Below are 19,781 nucleotides of genomic sequence, written 5' to 3'. Positions count from 1 at the left end.
GGTTCTGTCGCCCAGGCTGGAGTGCAGTGGTGCGATCTCAGCTCTCTGCAGCCTCAACCTCCCAGGCTCAGGTCATCCTTCCACCTCAGCCTCCCAAGTAGCTGGGATCACAGGCATGTTCACCACGCCTGGCTAATTTTTCTTTCTTCTTTGTAGAGGTGGGGTTTCCCCATGTTGCCCAGCAGGCTTGAACTCCTAGGCTCAAGCAATCTGCCCACCTGATTCTGCCTTAGCCTCCCAAAGCACCACAATGATAGGCATGAGCCACAGCGCCCAGCCTTTCTTTTTTTTTTTTTTTTTTGGGAACGGAGTCTTGCTCTGTGGCCCAGGCTGGAGTGCAGTGGCGCCATCTCAGCTCACTGCAACCTCCACCTCCCGGGTTCACGCCATTCTCCTGCCTCAGCCTCCCGAGTAGCTGGGACTACAGGTGCCCGCCACAGCACCCGGCTAATTTTTGTATTTTTAGTAGAGACGGGCTTTGACCATGTCAGTTAGGCTGGTCTCGAACTCCTGACCTCGTGATCTGCCTGCCTCAGCCTCCCAAAGTGCTAGGATTACTGGCGTGAGCCATGGCACCCGGCTGCCTTCCTTCATTTTTATGGTTAGGAAGTCCTTCCTGTACAAAAAAAAGAACAGGCCGGGCGCGGTGGCTCAAGCCTGTAATCCCAGCACTTTGGGAGGCCGAGACGGGCGGATCACGAGGTCAGGAGATCGAGACCATCCTGGCTAACACGGTGAAACCCTGTCTCTACTAAAAATACAAAAAACTAGCCGGGCGAGGTGGCGGCGCCTGTAGTCCCAGGTACTCGGGAGGCTGAGACAGGAGAATGGCGTAAACCCGGGAGGCGGAGCTTGCAGTGAGCTAAGATCCGGCCACTGCACTCCAGCCCGGGCAACAGAGTCAGACTCCGTCTCAAAAAAAAAAAAGAACAAAATTCAGAATTTGCTTAAAACGTAAACATAATGCCCTGCCCCACATGAAGGGCTGGAGGGAGAGTTCGCACAGCCCTATGGGCCGGGAAGCCCCTGACTCCAACTGAGGCTCTGCAGCTGCAAGGCCTCCTGTCAGAGGAGGGGGCCTGGGGACTCCCTTAGCCTCACCCTGAGACTGGGGCTGGTGGCCTCCTGGGGGCAGCAAGAGCCCAGGCCCTTTCTGGAGGGACAGTCTGTTTTCTGAGCTCTGAAGTTAACGGGACTTCCTCCCAGGCCTCCTGTCTTGCCACGACTCCTCCTCAGCCTGGCACCTGTCTGGGCCTCAGTGTCTCACCTGTGCAGTATGGGCCCTCACAGGGTTAGTGAGGTGTCCTGGCCCAGGAGGTGCCCACAATGCTGGTCCCTCACAATGGTTGCCCGGTGACGGGACTGCCCTCAGGGAAGTGAGCTGGATGCCGGAGGGACTGGAGCCAGCAAGGCCAGAGTGAAAGCAAAATGACAACTACTCAGAAACACGATCTCTTCACGCCAGAGCCTCACTATATCCCTGGGTGAGAGCCGGGAGGGAACTCTGGAGGTGGCTGGGGCCAGGGCTGCAGGAGGGGAAGAATGGCTGGGGCCTGAGGCATGAAGGCCAGCTGTGAGGGGCCCAGAGCTGGACCCCAGGAAGCTGAGGGCCACACCATGGGCACTACAGTCTGTGGGCTGGGGAGCCCTGGGACAGGGGAAGCTCAGGGATGGGGCTGCCAGGGGCCCAGGCCTCACCCTCCCCGCTGGTGCACAACTGCGAACACCACACCAGGTGGCCAGCACACCTGTCGAGCAGAAACTGGGGCAGCCAAGCAGCCGGCAGAGGCCAGCTAGTAAGTGCCCGACGCCCATTCCGGAGAGGACTCCACACTTCATTTTATTTATTTATTTTTTGAGGCAGAGTTTCACTCTTGTTGCCCAGGTTGGAATGCAATGCTGCAATCTTGGCTCACCCCAACCTCTGCCTCCCGAGTTCCAGCGATTCTCCTGTCTCAGCTTCCCGAGTAGCTGGGATTACAGGCACCTGCCACCACGGACCCAGCTAATTTTGTATTTTTAGTAGGGACAGGGTTTCTTTATGTTGATCAGGCTGGTCTTGAACTCCTGACCTCAAGTAATCTGCCCACCTTGGCCTCCCAAAGTGCTGAGATGACAGGCTTGAGCCACTGCGCCCGGTCAGGACTCCAAACTTTAAAGACAAGATGAGCAAACGCCAGGCTGCCTCACTAGATATCCCCTCGAACAAAAAATAAAAGTAACCCCTGAACGGAACGTGTGTGTGCACACCTACATACACACACGCTACATGCAAAGGGGAAAGGCCGGGAAGAAACCACACCTGCCTCTGAACAGCTACGTCTGGGGAAGGGGCAGGTGAAGCCGAGGTTCAGCATTGCTTGGCTTTATTTATTTTTTTATTTTTTTATTTTTTTTTTGAGACGGAGTCTCGCTCTGTCCCCCAGGCTGGAGTGCAGTGGCCGGATCTCAGCTCACTGCAAGCTCCGCCTCCCAGGTTTACGCCATTCTCCTGCCTCAGCCTCCCGAGTAGCTGGGATGACAGGCGCCTGCCACCTTACCTGGCTAGTTTTGTATTTTTTAGTAGAGACGGGGTTTCACCGTGTTAGCCAGGATGGTCTTGATCTCCTGACCTCATGATCCGCCCATCTTGGCCTCCCAAAGTGCTGGGATTACAGGCTTGAGCCACTGCGCCCGGCTATTTATTTATTTATTGAGACGGAGTCTCGCTCTGTTGCCCAGGCTGGAGTGCAGTAGTGCAATCTGGGCTCACTGCAAGCTCCGCCTCCCGAGTTCACGCCATTCTCCTGCCTCAGCCTCCCGAGTAGCTGGGACTACAGGCACCCGCCACCACGCCCGGCTAATTTTTTGTATTTTTAGTAGAGATGAGGTTTCACTGTGTTAGCCAGGATGGTCTCCATCTCCTGACCTCGTGATCGTGATCCACCTGTCTCGGCCTCCCAAACTGCTGGGATTACAGGCATGAGCCACCGCGCCTGGCCGGTTGCTCGGCTTTTAAACTGACAAGGCTGCGCTAATTTTGGCCATTTTTATTTTTATTTATTTATTTTGAAACAAAGTCTCGTCATTGCCCAGGCTGGAGTGCGGTGGTGCGATCTCGGCTCACTGCAACCTCCGCCTCCCGGGTTCAAGCGATTCTCCTGTCTCAGCCTCCTGAGTAGCTGGGATTACAGGCACCCACCACCACGCCAGGCTAATATTTTTTTTTTTGAGATGGAGTCTTGCTCTGTCGCCCAGGCTGGAGTGCAGTGGCCGAATCTCAGCTCACTGCAACCTCTGCCTCCTGGGTTCAAGCAATTCTCCTGCCTCAGCCTCCCGAGTAGCTGGAACTACAGGCGCCCACCACCACACTCCACTAATTTTTGTATTTTTAGTAGAGACAGAGTTTCATGGTGTTAGCCAGGATTGCCTAGATCTCCTGACCTCATGATCCCCCAGTCTCAGCCTTCCAAAGTGTTGGGATTACAGGCGTGAGCCACCACACCCGGCCCTTTGGCAATTTTTAAAAGGAAGGTAGTTCTTACTCCTTGAATAATCACATAGACCCTGAGGCGCTGAACCACCTGTGACCGCCTGCACCACGCCCCAGGAGGCCACCTGCCTCCCAGTCCTGGTCCTGTGCAGGAGGCTACTGGCCTCTCGGAGTGGCACAGGTGCAGGCTGAGCCCACCCAACACCCTCCTGGTGGGCCCAGTGTGTGTCCAAGGGCCGTCCCTCGCCTACGCCCTGGCCCACACATCCTGTGCCTGTACTTGCCTTGCCAGGGCAGAGCACCCCGGAGTCGCTGGAATGAGGGGTGGGAGGGGGTTGGAGGGGCTGGTACAAGGCAGGCGGCCATCTACTGTGGTGCTGACGTGTTCCCAGCACGTGGTGTGTGCCACCCGTTTAGGCTACGAGAGCCCCGGAAGGCAAGTGCCACTGCAGCCCCATTTACAGGTGAGCAGAGGGCAGGCGACCTGCCACAGGCCAAGCTGCTGCTAAGTGGCCGGCAGGCTGGATCCACATCTGGCTTGAAGGGGCCCTGCCCGGTGCTGGGGCTGCCCTTGAGACCTGCCCTGTCTCCTTCTCTTCCCTCCACAGCTATGCCGGCTTCTTTCCACAGCTGCGGTACCAGGTGGGGAACACCTATGGGCGCACCACGGGGCAGCTCCTCACAGACCCCAGTGTGCAGAAGAGCCCCTGCTCTGTGCTGTCCCCCATGTCCAAGCCCAAGTTCATTGAGGACTTCAGCCAGTCCAAGCCCCCGAGGGTTCCCTGCCGAGACCTGATGGAGCCTTACATTCCCCACTACACCAGTGAGCCGCCAGTCCCCGACCCTGCACCCTCCTGCGCCCGCCTGCCTGTCCTGGCACTCACAGGCTGCCCTGTTGGTACAGGTCTGAAGCCCTATAAGAACTTTGAGATCCTTGGCCAGCTCCCACCCTTGGAGGTGGACGCCCAGGAGCCGCCAGCGGTAGAGAATATAGCCAGACAGATTCTGCTACCTGCAGACGTCATGCCCTACCCCCCGCACCCTCCATGCCCACCAGGCAGGAAGAGGGAGTCCAGAGACTTGGGACACCCAGCATACTTCGAAGATGCCTGGAAGAGCACCACTCCTGTCTGCGAGGCCCCCAGGCAGCACCAGGTAGCCGGGGGATGCACCAGTGCCAAGCCCATTCTGCTCAGCCCCAGGTGGGAGCCGCACCATGACCTTCACTCCCTCCCCGCTCCAGCTGTACCACTGCCGGAGGGATGAGTACCCACCCCCCGCCCGCCAGCAGGAGACACTAGACGTGGGCAGGTTCCAGCGGCTGCCGCAGCTGGACCACCCCAACCTGATCCAACGCAAGGCCATCTCAGGTGGGTGCGGGCACGGGTTGGGCTGGACAAGGATGCTCCTCCCCACAAGGTTCTTGCAGTGTGAGAGCCCCTGAGGAGACTGCCACAGGGGCCCACTTTTCCTGCTCCAGAATGGGCTAGCGGGCTGGGGGGACCTTCTCTGCCTCCCAGCTGCTTTCAGGAGCCCAGCTTTTCCCAAGACAAGGCAGTGCCCTGCCTGCCTGTTCCCATTTGGCCACATCAGGCAGTCACCAACGTTCAGGGAAGGAAAGGGAGCCTTGCCTGGCTTCCCTGACACGTCTGGGGGCAGGTGGATGTGCCCAGGGGAGGGCCAAGGGGGACTGGGGTAGCCCGCACGTCTGCCCACCCCCAGGCTATGCTGGCTTCATTCCCCGGTTCGCCTGGGTAATGGGGGTGAATTACCGAGACGGCGTCACGCAAGCCATGGACGAGTTCGACAAGAGCCAGGTAGGAGAGCGCCATCCAGGGCCTGCTCCCAGCTCACACACACACTTCCTCTCCTGCCTGGTAGCTTCCCTGGAGGGTGCCTTGAAGGCCAGGTTCCCTGAGAAGCCTGAGGGGGCTCTGCCTGGCTCTCTCCTGTCCCTGGAGGTGCCACCCCAACCCCTCTCTCCTGAGTCTTGTTTGGATCCCTGCACTCAAGTTTCGGGAGTCGGGGGAAGGGGGATGCAGAAGGCTGGGAGCACGAGCAGCTTCCCCACGGAGAGTGCCGGCCCTCCGGCCCCGCCCCCACTGGGAGAGTTTACTCTCCGGTTGCCTGCTGGGGAGGCAGCTTGTCAGCACCTGCCTGTCTCCCCAGTTCCTATTTAGAAACCCCCACTGTGACCTGGGTGAGAAGCTGCCTGGAACACACTGGCCCAGCAACCACATCTACAGCAGCCAAGGCCTGATCCCCTTCTACATGGGGTTCATCCCCTGTGAGTACAGGGCGGGAAGGGTCACACGGACACACCCTGGCCAACGTGGGGAGGGGCAGCTGTACCTGCCCACCCTTCATTGCTGGTTCAGGACCACCTGACCACCGTTACCAACCAGGGTCCCACCTTGGTTGGGGTAGGATTGTCTGCCATCCTCCCTACCCCTTTCGGAAGGGGGCTAAAGTCCCAGACACAGGCCAATGGGCCCCAAGGTTGGGTACCCAGAACAGGACAGGCCTGCCTTCAAGAAGCAGGTTCCCCACCAAGCAGATCCCCAGGGCCCAGGGCAGCTGCACGCTTCTCTGAAGCCTGGGTGTCCAGCCCATGCTGGTCCCTGGGTACATAAGCCCAGCTCACCTACAGCCTGGCTCCCCGCAGCCATGCAGGACAACTACGCACTGACATTCGGCAATAGCACCCGGAGGGCCTATTGGAAGGAATGGGCGAGGCGAAACCGCACACTATGAAAATGCTTTAATGGTGGTGTCTGTACAGCATGGGATGAGGACAGGGAAAACAGCAAGTGCACACACAGCGGGACAGGCCACAGGACAGGCTGGGAGTGAATAAAGAGTTCGCACTGCCTCTCTGCTTTCCCCGGTGACTGAAGGCTCTATGCCACCTCCTCCTCAGCCTCCTCCTCGAACTCGCCCTCCTCCTCGGCCGTGGCGTCCTGGTACTGCTGGTACTCAGACACCAGGTCGTTCATGTTGCTCTCAGCCTCAGTGAACTCCATCTCGTCCATGCCCTCGCCCGTGTACCAGTGCAGGAAGGCCTTGCGCCGGAACATGGCCGTGAACTGCTCGGAGATGCGCTTGAACAGCTCCTGGATGGCTGTGCTGTTGCCGATGAAGGTGGCGGACATTTTTAGCCCCCGGGGTGGGATGTCACAGACAGCTGTTTTCACATTGTTGGGGATCCACTCAACAAAATAGCTGCTGTTTTTGTTTTGGACATTAAGCATTTGCTCGTCCACCTCCTTCATGGACATGCGGCCCCTGAACACGGCAGCAACTGTCAGGTAGCGGCCATGGCGGGGGTCACAAGCAGCCATCATGTTCTTGGCATCAAACATCTGCTGGGTGAGCTCGGGCACGGTCAGGGCCCGGTACTGCTGGCTGCCCCGGCTGGTCAGCGGGGCAAAGCCGGGCATGAAGAAGTGCAGGCGGGGGAATGGGACCATGTTCACAGCCAGCTTCCGCAGGTCAGCATTGAGCTGGCCCGGGAAGCGCAGGCAGGTGGTGACCCCACTCATGGTAGCAGACACCAGGTGGTTCAGGTCACCGTAGGTGGGTGTGGTCAACTTTAGGGTTCTGAAGCAAATGTCGTAGAGAGCTTCGTTATCAATGCAGTAGGTCTCGTCTGTGTTTTCTACGAGCTGGTGGACTGATAGGGTGGCGTTGTAGGGCTCCACCACTGTGTCTGACACCTTGGGCGAAGGCACCACACTGAACGTGTTCATGATCCTGTCTGGGTACTCCTCCCGGATCTTGCTGATGAGGAGGGTACCCATCCCAGACCCCGTCCCCCCACCCAGAGAGTGGGTCAGCTGGAATCCCTGCAGGCAGTCACAGCTCTCAGCCTCCTTCCTCACAACATCCAGCACCGAGTCCACCAGCTCCGCGCCTTCTGTGTAGTGCCCCTTGGCCCAGTTGTTCCCAGCACCACTCTGACCTGTGAGAAAACAGTCATTCATCAGCCAACTAGACAGCACTACTGGTCACCACCACCATGCGAAAAGGACCTCGTGACATGGTGTGAGCTGACCCCAGAATTCACCCTGCAGGTAGACCAAACAGACCCCTCAAAGTGAAAGGACGGCAGCCTGCCCTGCTACAGATTAAGTCAAGAGCCAAACCTGAGAGCTTAACAAACCCCTCCCCGGGGAGGGGGGGGCCACTGCCAATTCCCAAGGACAGAGCAACAGCCACTGCCCCCAGCTCAGCTCCCTGCAGGGAGATTACGTGTGTGGCGACTCCTCGCCTCGGCAGACAGCTGGACCTTGCTCTCAAAGCCGATTTAGGAGAGGGGATTGAGTGGTTCAAAGAGGAGCGTCCAGGGGCCCCGTCTGCGCAGTTCCCACGGAGGTGCCCTTGGAGCAGCCCCTTGACCTTTGAGCCGCCGCCCAGCCCCCAGCCGCAGCTCACCGAAGACGAAGTTGTCCGGCCGGAAGATCTGCCCGAAGGGCCCCGAGCGCACGGAGTCCATGGTGCCGGGCTCCAGATCCACGAGCACGGCGCGGGGCACGTACTTGCCGCCTGCGGGGACGGGAGGGCGTCAGCCAGGGCAGGGGCCGCGGGGTCCCCGGAGGGCGGTCGGGGAAAGGGCCGGGGCCTCACCGGTGGCCTCGTTGTAGTACACGTTGATGCGCTCCAGCTGCAGGTCGCTGTCCCCGTGGTAGGTGCCCGTGGGGTCGATGCCGTGCTCATCGCTGATCACCTCCCAGAACTACAAGGGACGCGGGCGGGCCCGGGCGGGTCGGGGCTGAGTCACCGCGGCCGGTGCGCAGGGAGGCAGCCCCGCCCCGGACGGGTGCGGCAGCCCGGCCCTCCCCGCCCCTCCCCCGCCCTGCGCGCCTTGGCCCCCGGGTTCCTGGGGGCTTCGGTCGCCAGGCTCGGCCCAGTCCCCGCGGAGGGGGCCCGGCGGCCGCAATGCGGGGACGCCGCCCGGCCGCTGCTGCCGCCATCTTCCCCGGCTGCCCGCCCGCCCCGCCCGGCAGGCCCGCGCCGGCCCCCGCGGCCCGGCAACTTACCTTGGCGCCGATTTGGTTGCCGCACTGCCCGGCCTGCAGGTGCACGATTTCCCTCATGATGGCGGCGGCGGCTGGGACGCGGGCGGAAGTCGAGAAACAGAAGCTAAGCAGCGGGCGCGCAAAGTGCTACAACCGACGCTCCGCTAACGCTTATATACCCTCCGCGCCCGCCTCCGCCAGCCTCGGATTGGGCTGCCAGAACGAGGCTGGCAAGCTCCCTCGTTTGATTGGCCTCGCCCTCGTTCATCGAGCCGCCTAAGGTCCGCCTTTTTAAGCCAGTTTGATCTTTATTGGTCAGTCGCAGCCTCCTATCTCCCTATCACAATCCACCCCTGGCGCTGCAGTGCTCCGTCCATTGGGTGTTTCAAATGATTGATTTGCCCTCTCATTGGCTGGCTGCCGGGAGCACGCCGCCAGGCTGGCGCTATTGGCTGTGCTGGGTCAGCGTCCTGGTAACCGCCGCAGTGTCGCGGGAGGCGCGCGAACGGGGTGGGGCGCAGGCGCGGGCTTCCGGTCGGGCGGCGGGCAGCTGCGCGCCGGGTGCCGGGGGGAGGGCGGGTCCGACGGGCCTCGGGCAAGCGCAGTCCTGGCTCTGAGCCCGGGAGGTCCTTTCGGGAGCTGGGAGGGGCAGGCCCGGCGGCGGCTCCGCGTCCAGAGTTTTGCCGTCGCCGGTCCTGCGCCGGGACACGGCATCTGCGCGCTGGGCCGGTTCAGGAGCGGGGTCCGCACGGAACGAGCCCGGGGCCTCCAGGCCGAGGAGGCTGCGATGCCTTAAAAGCAGAAAGATACACGGGCTCGGGGGCTGCGGCGGTGGAGGGGAGCTCACCACAGAGCCGCAGAGGCCGCGGAGTTTCCTGCTCCGGGGTCCCGCAGGCCCACTGCCCTCGCTGTCGGGTGAGGGGAGCACGTGGGGGACGTCGCGTCCCGAGGGCCTGGGCGGAGGACAGGGGAGGGGAGCGGAGGGGCGAGGCCTCCCCCGCAGCCGCGCGCCCTGCCCTGTTGTGGAGACGGCGCTGGCCGTGCGCCGGTCGCCTTGGTACCTCGGCCCCAGGAGTGCGCGAGCTCCGTGGAGACCAGGACAGAGCCCAGACCTCCCCCGGCGGGTGGGCCCCGACCTCTGGGCTCCAGGGCCGGTATCCCAACCACGGGTCAGCGCGCTGGGGCTGAGACATACTTCTATTAGTGCTTTTCGTAATTTAAGACTTGATTTCTACTTGGGTGGGAAAAGAAACTTCTAAACAAAATGAATTACATGTGGTTGCGCCTTTAATCAGTCTGTTTGAAAACAAACGTGCTGTATTTTTGTAGCATTTTTATTTTACTTAATTTATTATTTTGAGACAGTCTTGCTCTGTCTCCCAGGCTGGAGTGCAGTGGCGAGATCTCGGATCCCCCCAGATTCAAGCGATTCTCCTGCCTCAGCCTCCTCAGTAGCTGGGACTGCAGGCACCCGCCACCATGCCAGTTTTTGTTTTTTTGGTAGAAATGGGATTTCACCATGTTGGCCAAGCTGGTCTCAAACTCCTGACCTCAAGTGATCCGCCCGCCTCGGTCTCCCAAATTGCTGGGATTACTGGAATGAGCTACCATGCCTTCTGTATTTTTGTAGCTTCTTTTTTTTTTTTGAGATAGAGTTTTGCTCTTGTCGCCCAGGCTGGAGTGCAGTGGCGCGATCTTGGCTCACTGCAACCTCCACCTCCTGGGTTCAAGCAATTCTCCTGCCTCAGCCTCCCAAGTAGCTGGGACTACAGGCGTGTACCACCACGCCTGGCTAATTTTTGTTTTTGTGTGGTTTTTTTTTTTTTTTTTTGAGACAATCTCGCTCTGTCGCTCAGGCTGGAGTGCAGTGGCCTGATCTCGGCTCACTGCAACCTCCATCTCCCGGGTTCAAGTGTTTCCCCTGCCTCAGCCTCCCGAGTAGCTATGATTACAGGCGCCCGCCACCACGCCCACCTAATTTCTGTATTTTTAGTAGAGATGGGGTTTCACCATCTTGGCCAGGCTCCTCTCGAACTGACCTTGTGATCCACCCGCCTTGGCCTCCCACAGTGCTGGGATTACAGGCGTGAGCCACTGCATCTGGCTGTATTTTTGTAGCATTTTAAATAAATTACACCATCAGGTCTGCCCTGAGAGTCTCCTGTGCTGTGGCCACTGGGCATCTGTCCCCAATTGGAGGCTGTTGGAAACAATATCTGCTTATTTATTTTTCTGTGCCTGGAGGGGCTGCACCTCCGTCTTCACCACATAGTGTGCGATACTGGAAGTTGGGACACGCAGCACCAGAGCACGCACGGGAATCAGCATTGTCCTTCCGGGGCGAGGGCCTGCAGCTGTGCTCACTCCTCGGGGGTCTGTTGCCAGTTTGCCATCCTGTCCAGGAGGGTGGCCTTCCCCACAGATCAGTCCAGGAAGACGGGCCTGGCTTCCCGTGACCACTCTGACACAGGCCTTGACCCTCAGAGGGACTGGGTCCGGCAGTGGCCTGAGGGATGCACAGGTTGCTGCCAGCCACCCGAGGGTTCTCCTAGTGCCCAGGCCATCCTGGGAGTAGCTCAGCTATCCAGGCAGTAGTCAGGGACATGTCGAAATCTCATAACATTGAGTTGTCACAAAGGGGAGGAAGGAGAAGCTCTGGGTTTTTTTCCCCAGTGAGCTGTGCAGAGCGCCCGACTGAGGCTGCTCTTTGAGGTGTGTGGCATTCCTGCACCTTGTCAGAGTCTCCCAACCCCTCTCTATAAAGGCCTCTGCTTCCTGTGACCAGTGCCACAGGGCTGGGAGGTCAGTGTGTGTCACCCCTGTTTCACAGGCGTCACCTGCCCAGGTGAGAGCCCCAGAGCTCGCCATGGCACCAGCCGGCCCACTTTGCCCTCGCATTGCCCTGGTGAGGTGGACACTGGCTGGGGACAAGACAGCAGTAGACACCCTGAAGCTTGGGCCTGAGGCCAACAAGGACAGCAGCTACCCCTGTTGCACAAAACTGGTTGGGGGAGGCTCTGCAGGTCCCTACCCTGAGCCAAGGTGCCCTGCTGCAGGATGGAGAGGCAGGATAGTATGGGGCAGGAAGATCAACTCCTGGGGCCTGGGGTCCATGGCCAGGCAGGATACAGTCCAAGGAGGGCCAGAAGGGCAGGGAAGAGGGGCAGGCGTGGCTGTGGGAGTGCTGGGCGCCTGCCCTCCTCCTCCTCCTGCAGCTGTTGGAGGATCCACAACGAAAGCTCTGTTTACTGGTGGCCATGGTCCCAGCGGGAGGGTGTGTTACCGCCAGGCAGGGGCAGCAGGCAGACAGTATTGGCGGCCTTAAAGGACCCGGTGCCCAGCCTTTGTGGGAGACCTCACCTGCCCTGGAAGGACAGGTGCATGGGATGCTTCCTCCCCCTCTCCACAAGGGCCTCACTGATACCCCCCAAAGGGCAGGGGAACTCCCGGGCCCCTCAGTCTCCCCAGGGAGCTAGCCAAGCCTGTTCCCTACATGGGTGCCAGACGGTTCCATGAGGCTGATGTCAGGTCCACAGGGGTGTCCAAGAATCACAGGGCTGTGGGAACCAAAGCTCCAGCTGCTGGGGGTCCCGCTCTCTGGAGTCCATCCCTGAGGCCCCCCTGGCTCCCAGAGCAGGTGGTCACCTCCCTCCGTGAGTGAAATCAAGGCCCAGGAGGCCTAGGAGTTTGAGGGGTGGCTGGGGCAGAGGACCCAGGGAAGACTGGGGGCCAAGGGGACAGAGGGCCTGGGGGTCATGAGCGGGGGCTAAAGGAATCTGAGGGTGGAAAAGGACAGAGCCACAGAGGAGAAATGGCCGTAGGGCCCCCTCAGGCCTCATCTTCCTGAGCGGCTGCACCCCTATCCCCTAGTGGGGTCTGACCAGGCAATCCTGGGAGGCTCTGGGAAGAGATCAGGGCTGCAGGGCTGCAGTTCTGGACGGGAGAACGTGACTGGCCACAGCAGCAGATTCAGAAATGAGCAAACTAGACCTGTCCCTGACGGGGCCGGCCCCTCACCCACCTGTCTCTGTGCCTGACTGAATGCTCCAGTTCCGGGGTAACCCAAAGCTTTCTTCCCTTGGCGGGAGTGGGGGTTGGGTTAGGGCTGTGGGCAGCTCTGGGCTACAGGTGGCAGGAGCCCCCCCCAACCCTGCCAACTTCCCAGGTGTCCAGTTACCCATTGACCAGCAGACAAGCCTTCCTGTGTGGAAACTCGACCACACAGTGGAGGGAGGGACCCTGGCCCCCAAGTCCTCCCCATGGGTGCTGTCCGCCCTCCTGGGCCCACCCCACGGACAGGCCTTCCCGGGACAGGGTCTCATTCTCTGTGGCAGTGCCAGGGCTCAGTGCGCCCCAGCCTGGTGGGCGAGACCGGCCTCCTGGTGTGTTCTGGGAGCCGAGCACCTGAGGTGGCCCAGCCCTGTGGAGAAGCGTCCCCGAGGGTCCCAGCCCAGGACTGGCTGAGAGACACAGAGGGCAGACGGACAGGGGGTGCCTCTGGGACCACCCAGCCCTCCAAGCCGTTGGGGTCCCTTGTCACACCCCACACACCTGATGGGACTTCAGCCGCACCCCAACCATGACCTCCGCCGAGACAGAGGGGCTCCGGGGCCCCCCACACCCCACGCCACCAGCCCTGCTCCCTGCTGGCTGGGCTCTCCCCTGCACCCTCAGGAGGGGTCCCAGCTCCCACCGTGGGAAGTCCCCGCCCCCCAGGCCCACCATTCCTTGGGAGCTTCTGTCCCCAGCGGCCGCCCTGAGAAACACACCCAGGGATGGGCGGGCTCCTGTGCCTGAGCCCCACACCCCGGAGTGTCCACCAGGAGGCAGCACCGGGCCGCTTCCCCCACGTGCCCAGGAGGCCCCTGTCTAGGGGAGTGAGGACTGCCACCCCAAGTAACAGCCTGGTTTATTTGCACAGAAGGGGAAGCAGGTGACCGGAGGTCAGCTGCCACGGGGACCCCTCCCCCAAGGCCCTCCAGAGCCCTCCCAGCCGGGGAGGGTGGGGTGGTCTGCGCAGCGACTGCCCCTCACAACTGCTGGGAGGCCAAGACCTCAGGGTTCTCGTAGCAGTGGGCCTCTTTGGTGGTGGCCTTCGGGGGGCTGCAGACATTGCAGGGGCAGCAGCGGGTCACCAGGCGGTCCCAGGGCTCCAGAGAGTGAAGCCAGAGGGGGAGCCAGGCCCAGGAGCGCAGGCGGGCAGGCAACCAGGCCGGCCGGTGCCGCTGTAGCACAGTGACCAGGATGACGAGGAGCACCAGCCCCACCAGGGGACCCCCGACAGCAGCCAGCACCGTGCCCCCTGCCAGGGAGAGCCCGAAGGCCGCCAGGGGCAGCAGCAGGAATCCGAGCAGCAGGTAGACCCCAGCCACCCAGCGGTAACGGGCAGTCACCGCCCCGAAGTGCCTGGCCAGCGGGATGGGCAACCGCAGTGCAGGCACCAGGTACCACAGCAGGATGCCGGCCAGGTTGAAGAAGAAGTGGATGAGGGCGACCTGGGGGTGAGGGGGCTGTCAGGGGCCTGGGCCCGACGAGGTGGGGTCACCAGGGGCCCAGGAATCCCGCCCTCCTCCACCCTACAGAAGGGGCCCTAAGTTCGAAATTCATCTCGCTCCACGGCTGAGATGGCCGTCTGGGGGGCGGACTGTGGCCAGATGTGGACACGCTCCCCGGCACGCCTCCCGCACACTCCTGGGAGCTGCAGCCCAGCACCCCCAGGCGCCGACTGCATCACTGCTGCCCTCAAGGGGGACCCACCGGGGGAAGCACCCTCCGACTTGGCTCTGCCTGTGCCTCCTGCCAAGAGACCCCTTCTCCTCAGCCCCCAGCGTGCTGAGACTGTACAGCCCATGCCCTGGGGGGAGGAGGCACAGGGCCACAGGAGGGGAGAACACACAGCCCCTCCAGGGGCTGCCAGACTTGGAGGAGTCCACACACAGGTGCAGTCTGGGGGGCTTCCTGCAGGGGGTGGAGCAGGACCCTGCACCGGGAGGGTCTAAGTGGACAGAGACAGGGCAGAGGCAAGAACGAGGGTGGGTTCCAGGGGGCGCTGCGCGTGCCTCTTCCTGTCAGCGGCGGCACAGCATAACCCGGGGTTTCAGGAACTGAACCTGTTGGGCTTCCGAGCAGCAGGCCGCAGACGGGCTGTTTTAGAGGGAGAACCAGCTGGACTAACTGAGACCAGGGGTGGGGCACAGAGCTGGGGGCTCAGACTGGGGGAAGTGTCCTGGAGGCGGAATCACAGCCTGGGCAGCAGCAGGGCAGGGCCCAGCACCGGTGGGACTCAGCCTTTGCAGATGGGGGCTTGGAGGGTCGTCCAGATGGGGACCTGCTGGAGGTGAGTGGCTGCTCCTTAAGGGAGCAGGGGTTGGGGGAGAGCATTGGAGGGTGCTGGAATAGAGGGGCTTGGAGCCCCCTGAGACTCCGGGGGCAGGCCCCCAGGGGCACAGCAAAGAGCTGAGAAAATGTGGAAATGAGGAGGTCTCAAGGGAGGAGGCGCAGGGTGGGTGTGAAATGTGCACAGGACCCGTGGGGTCCAAGGAGGCGGAGTAGCAGGGCTGAGATTGGAGGCCAGGGAAGGGGTCCGGGAAGGTGGGGGCACAGCCAGCCTGGGCCCCCCGGGCTGGTGACACCTGCCTGTCTGTGGGGCTGGGAGGAAGCTGGCCAGTTCTGGCAGCGGGACCGTGGGGGGCAGTACCTGCAGGGCGCTGAGCATCCTGTCTGCGGGGCTGGCCAGGGCGGCCAGCAGGGCCGTGGTGGTGGTGCCGATGTTGGAGCCCAGTAAGAGGGGGTACGCCCGGTCCAGACTGATCACCCCGACCCCTGGGGGAACTGGGGGTCACCACAAGGCCCCAGCCTGAGCCCCCGTTCCAGAGGCCCCTGTCCTGCCTGCTCACCCATGAGGGGCACGATGGCCGCCGTGAAGACGCTGCTGCTCTGCAGTGCGAAGGTCAGGCCGGCGCCCGCGAGGAGGGCCAGGTAGCCCCCGAGCCAGCCCAGCGGGAAGGGGAAATCTGTGGGGGATGCCGGGTTAGCCCTGGCCGGCGCTCGCAAGGAGGGCCAGGTAGCCCCCAAGCCAGCCCCAGTGGGAAGGGCAAGTCTGTGGGGGATGCCGGGTTAGCCCTGGCCACCGTACATCCTCCCATGCCCTCACCCGCATTGATGACCGTCCTCACGGCCCGGGCCACGCGGCCACGCAGCACAGAGTTGAGCAGCTTGACTATGAGGACCAGGCAGCCGCAGAGCACCAGCAGGGAGCCGGCCAGCAGGATGCAGCCCACGGCCAGGTCCGTGAGCTCCGTGCCCGCAAACAGGTGGCGGCCTGGGGGCAAGGCAGGGGCAGGTGAGAGGGAGCCTGGGGGGCGGGTCGAGGCGGGTGGGCCTCACAGGGCAGCCTGTCCACCAGGGCTGTGCTGTTTCTCTCCATGCAGGGGCGGGTGAGGGGGAGTGTGGGGGGCGTGGGGGCTTGGGCTGGGCCGGGCCTCACAGGGCAACCTGTCCACCAGGGCTGTGCTGTTCCTCTCCATGCAGGGGCCGAAGGCTCCACAGTTGCTGCTGTTCTCCCGGGTCTGGGGAGGGCAGGGAGGACTCAGGATGGGCTCAGTGGGCAGAAAGAGGTCAGAGGACTGAAGGCGAGGGAGGATGGGGAGGGATGACTCAGCAGGTGGGAGGTTGGGGGTCAGTGAGGGCCTGGGGTTGGGTGCCTCACCGGCTGCCCCGTGGTGCCGCACCATCGCTTAATGAGGCTGCGGTTGGTGGCGTTGCCTGTGGCACTGCTCATGATCACGTCGGAGTCCAGCTGGGGGCCAGAGGAGTTGTGAGAGTGTGCTGGACCCTCCCTCAGGGCTCACCTGGGGCTCTGGTGCCCATGGGGTCCAGCCCAGCCCTGCCCATTGCTGCCCTCTCCTCCCCTGTCCCAGGACAGGGCCCAGACCCTCCGCTGACCCTCCATCAGGGCAGGGCCGCCTCCGCCTCCTCCCATCCGGCCTGCTCAGGCTTTCTGGGCAGAGGCGGCGGCCGTCCTCACCTGCACGATGAGGTGTGTGAGCGGCTTCGTCAGCACCTTGAGGATGTCGGGTGCCTGCGCCCCGGGTGACAGGCTGGCAGCACCCAGGGCCAGCTCGCTCAGCCTCTCCAGCAGGGCCGTGGCGCTCTCCAGTGGCAGCAGGACTAGCACCGTGAGCCAGTTGAAGATCCCATGCACCGCTGAGCCGCTGAAAGCCCTGTGGCCGCAGAGAGTAGGCGGGGTCAGACGGGAGGGTTGGGGGGGGGCCTGGGCCTCGGCTGCCACTGCAGCCCCAGCCCAGCCCTTCCACCGGCAACTCACCTCTGAAATTCATCCCGGTCCCCTGACTGCGCCATTGAGACCAGGGTGCTGGTGATGGATGTGCCGACGTTGACACCCATGATGATGGGCACAGACGCCCGGACAGTCAGCACTGCCGGTGGGGGGGCTGAGTCAGCCTGCGGCCCACCCTGCCCCCGCCACCACCCGGGGAGGGAGGGTGCACGCACACTTAGCAGCCACCATGCTGACTACGATGGAGGAGGATGTGCTGGAACTCTGCACCAGGGCTGTGACCAGCACGCCAATGACCAGTCCAGCCACAGGGTTGGACAGCACCACATTGTCCTTGAAGATGTCTCCAGCCATTTTGCCTACACCGGCAAGAGAGGTGCGCTGAGGCTGCGGAGGGCTGGCTGCCCGCCCCGCCCTGGGCACCTGCCCCGTCACTCACTGCCCAGCAGCTGGAAGGCGGAGCTGAGGACGTCCAGGGAGCAGATGAAGAAGTACAGGCTGCCGAGGAGCCCGCAGGCTTTGAAGACGCTGCCGGCCACGCGGCGCAGCCTGCCGGCCACACTGAGCTCTGAGGACACAGGGCAGGCTGTCCCTGGCTGGCCTTCCACCCTGACCGGTCTCCCTCCCAGGCCCCTCATCCTCTGCCCCCTCTCTCCTCCGTCTCCAACAGGGCTGGGTCCCACTTCCTCCTCTTCCGTAACCCCCAGGGCAGGGCCTGGGTCCCTTCCTTTCCAAGCCCTTGGGACCCTCCCTCGCAGGAGCCGGAGGGGAAGGACGGATAGGCAGAGGTGGCCGGTTTGCTCCAGGACAGAACAGACGCCGGGCTGAGGGGCATGTGTCTCCCCAGAGGGGGCCGGGATGGTGGGGTTGCCCACGCACAGCCTGTTTGGGCAGGCCCCACCCTGCTCTGTCTCCCCAGTCCCGTGGGGGACAGAGGCCTGCCAGCCTGCCACCCCCGGAACCTCCAGACCCACCTTTCCAGGGCTGGCTTGTGTCCTTCAGCTGAGAGAGGGCCCAGGGGTCTGTGTCCCCCTCCTCCAAGACTGGAGCAGAACTGGAGGTCCCTGCGGAGGTGGGATTGAGTGTGGCTGTTTCCAGGACCACCTCCCTCCAACTGGGGGCACAAGGACACAGGCCGGAGGAGGGGCTGAGGCGTAAGAGGCCCGGAGTGAGGGACAGAAACGGAACGGGGAAGACAGGGCTCCAGCTGGGCAGGACCTGAGTGGAGGCGTCATGAGCCCTGTGGTTTCCCCGGCAGGCCCGCAGGAAACCTGGCCTGTCTCTGCCCAGTGCCTGGGGGGCGGGTGGTCAGACTGGTCAAGGCCTGGGTCATGGGGGCTGCTGGTACCTTCATTCCTCAGAGTCCTGTCCACTAGGTCAACCGCGTCCAGAGTGGGGTGGGGGACCTGGCTGCCCGGGAGGAAACTCGGCATGGATTTCGGGCAGGGACAGACCCAGGCCCGGGCCCGGATCTGCTGGGGGAGACGCACGTGTCAGAGACATTTCCCCGTGCCCCAGCCCTGGCCTCACAGGCTGGATTCACGCCCCAGGTCCCCTGAACTGAGCCCTTGGCCACCCTCTCTCCCGCCCCACTGCAGGCCTCAGTGACCACCTCCCTTCCTCCATCCACGGGGGATGGCTACAATGACCTCAGGCAGTTGTCAGGCGAGCCCAGTCCAGTTTCAGGGGTAGACTCGAGGGGGCCCCGGCTCCCCGGTTCCCTTGCTGGTCCTGACTGTGAGGCCTGGCTAGTGCTGAGGGCGCAGGTTCCAGGGCTCAGGCTGGAAGTGGCTGTGAGCTGGGGAACCTGAAGACCTCTCCTATCAGGTGTCATCGGGGACACTGGATGGTCCCGACTTAGACTTTGGCATTTGATACTAAACAGTGACGTCTCGGCTTGATAAGGCCCCACACCCTGGTGATGGGGAGCAGGTGGGGTCCTCACACCGCCTCAAGGCTCCTGGCCCCGAAGCTGCTGCCTCCTCAGCCTCCTGGGCCTGGTCACCCCACCCCTCGGGTCCCCCACCTGGACCCCTCCACCTAGTGCCCTGGGCTCAGGTCCAGGCGTCCTCTGCTTCACCCTCCCTCCTGCTGCCCAAGCCTGGCGTCTCTTGCCGTTGGGTCCTGGAGGCTTAGGATGGGGCCCAAGCCCTGGGCCTGGAGGCCACCCAGCCTCGGCCTCACTGTCCCTGGGCCCCAGCCTGGCCCTAGGAGCTCCTACCTGTGTGGGTGGTGAGGGGCACCTGCAGGGAGCAGTTGCAGGTCAAAGATCCCCTGATCGCGCACATGATCTGCTGGGTACTGAGCCCATTAATGTTTACCCAAGAGCCCAGGTCCCCACGGGGGTTCCCCCCGGCCCCAAGGGCCCTAGGCCTCGTCCCCGTCCTGTCACTCTGTGGCTAAGACCTCCAAACCCCAGCCCAACTCTCCCAGAGTGGGGCTTCTCCCAGGGGTGGGCTCTGAATTAGGCCAAGGGCACTGCAGGGCGGGGCACCGGCCCTCGGTACTGGGCATCTGCAGCAGGCATCCGTGTGACCCAAGAGACACACCACACCCAGCCAGGCAGGATGCTAGAGCATGGCTGGGGCTGCCCGGGGGTCGGGAGACGCCAGCCCCCCACTTCCATGCATCTCAGAGCTCCCCAGACCTTTTTTTTTTTTTTTTGAGATTCGCTCTTGTCGCCCAGGCTGGAGTGCAATGGCACGATCTCGGCTCACCACAACCTCTGCCTCCCAGGTTCACGTAATTCTCCTGCCTCAGTCTGCCGAGTAGCTGGAATTACAGGCATGAGCCACCACGCCCGGCTAATTTTGTATTTTCAGTAGAGACGGGGTTTCTCCATGTTGAGGCTGGTCTCGAACTCCTGACCTCAGGTGATCCGCCCGCCTCGGCCTCCCAAAGTGCTGGGATTACAGGCGTGAGCCACTGCGCCTGGCCAGGGCTCCCCAGACCTCCTTAGTGTCATCCCTGCCACCGGCAGAGCAGGGGAAGG

General features: G+C 62.5%; 3 protein-coding genes across 5 annotated transcripts; 1 reads left to right on the top strand and 2 right to left on the bottom strand.

The window, feature by feature from the left end:
* Positions 1-1,338: 1,338 nt before the first annotated feature.
* On the top strand, positions 1,339-6,344 carry CIMIP2A (ciliary microtubule inner protein 2A). Of its 2 annotated transcripts, none has more exons than XM_071078693.1 (7): positions 1,339-1,484; positions 4,081-4,295; positions 4,530-4,627; positions 4,716-4,842; positions 5,195-5,289; positions 5,642-5,759; positions 6,138-6,344. In XM_071078693.1, the coding sequence occupies exons 1-7, from the start codon at positions 1,429-1,431 to the stop codon at positions 6,224-6,226; spliced, it is 798 nt and encodes a 265-aa protein (XP_070934794.1). In that variant the 5' UTR covers positions 1,339-1,428; the 3' UTR covers positions 6,227-6,344. The 2 variants fall into 2 exon arrangements, with proteins under 2 accessions (XP_070934794.1, XP_011723192.2); XM_011724890.2 differs by having other exon boundaries at positions 4,377-4,627.
* LOC105471982 (tubulin beta 4B class IVb) lies at positions 6,219-8,668 on the bottom strand. The gene is made up of 4 exons (XM_011724892.2): positions 8,512-8,668; positions 8,099-8,207; positions 7,907-8,017; positions 6,219-7,433 (listed from the first exon to the last, which is right to left on the bottom strand). The coding sequence occupies exons 1-4, from the start codon at positions 8,566-8,568 to the stop codon at positions 6,373-6,375; spliced, it is 1,338 nt and encodes a 445-aa protein (XP_011723194.1). The 5' UTR covers positions 8,569-8,668; the 3' UTR covers positions 6,219-6,372.
* Positions 8,669-13,381: 4,713 nt separating this feature from the next.
* LOC105471980 (solute carrier family 34 member 3) lies at positions 13,382-18,309 on the bottom strand. 2 transcript variants are annotated; one of them, XM_011724884.2, is made up of 12 exons: positions 18,138-18,309; positions 17,764-17,853; positions 17,229-17,357; positions 17,005-17,148; positions 16,817-16,928; positions 16,517-16,712; positions 16,199-16,288; positions 15,977-16,058; positions 15,644-15,811; positions 15,387-15,503; positions 15,188-15,312; positions 13,382-13,985 (listed from the first exon to the last, which is right to left on the bottom strand). In XM_011724884.2, the coding sequence occupies exons 1-12, from the start codon at positions 18,220-18,222 to the stop codon at positions 13,521-13,523; spliced, it is 1,803 nt and encodes a 600-aa protein (XP_011723186.2). In that variant the 5' UTR covers positions 18,223-18,309; the 3' UTR covers positions 13,382-13,520. The 2 variants fall into 2 exon arrangements, with proteins under 2 accessions (XP_011723186.2, XP_011723190.2); XM_011724888.3 differs by lacking the exon at positions 15,188-15,312 and having other exon boundaries at positions 13,389-13,985.
* Positions 18,310-19,781: the final 1,472 nt, after the last annotated feature.

This window comes from Macaca nemestrina, chromosome 14 (assembly GCF_043159975.1).
Source record: "Macaca nemestrina isolate mMacNem1 chromosome 14, mMacNem.hap1, whole genome shotgun sequence".
Lineage (NCBI taxonomy): Eukaryota > Metazoa > Chordata > Mammalia > Primates > Cercopithecidae > Macaca > Macaca nemestrina.
The sequence above is the reverse complement of the archived record's forward strand: the minus strand, read 5'-3'. Positions and strand labels throughout refer to the sequence as shown.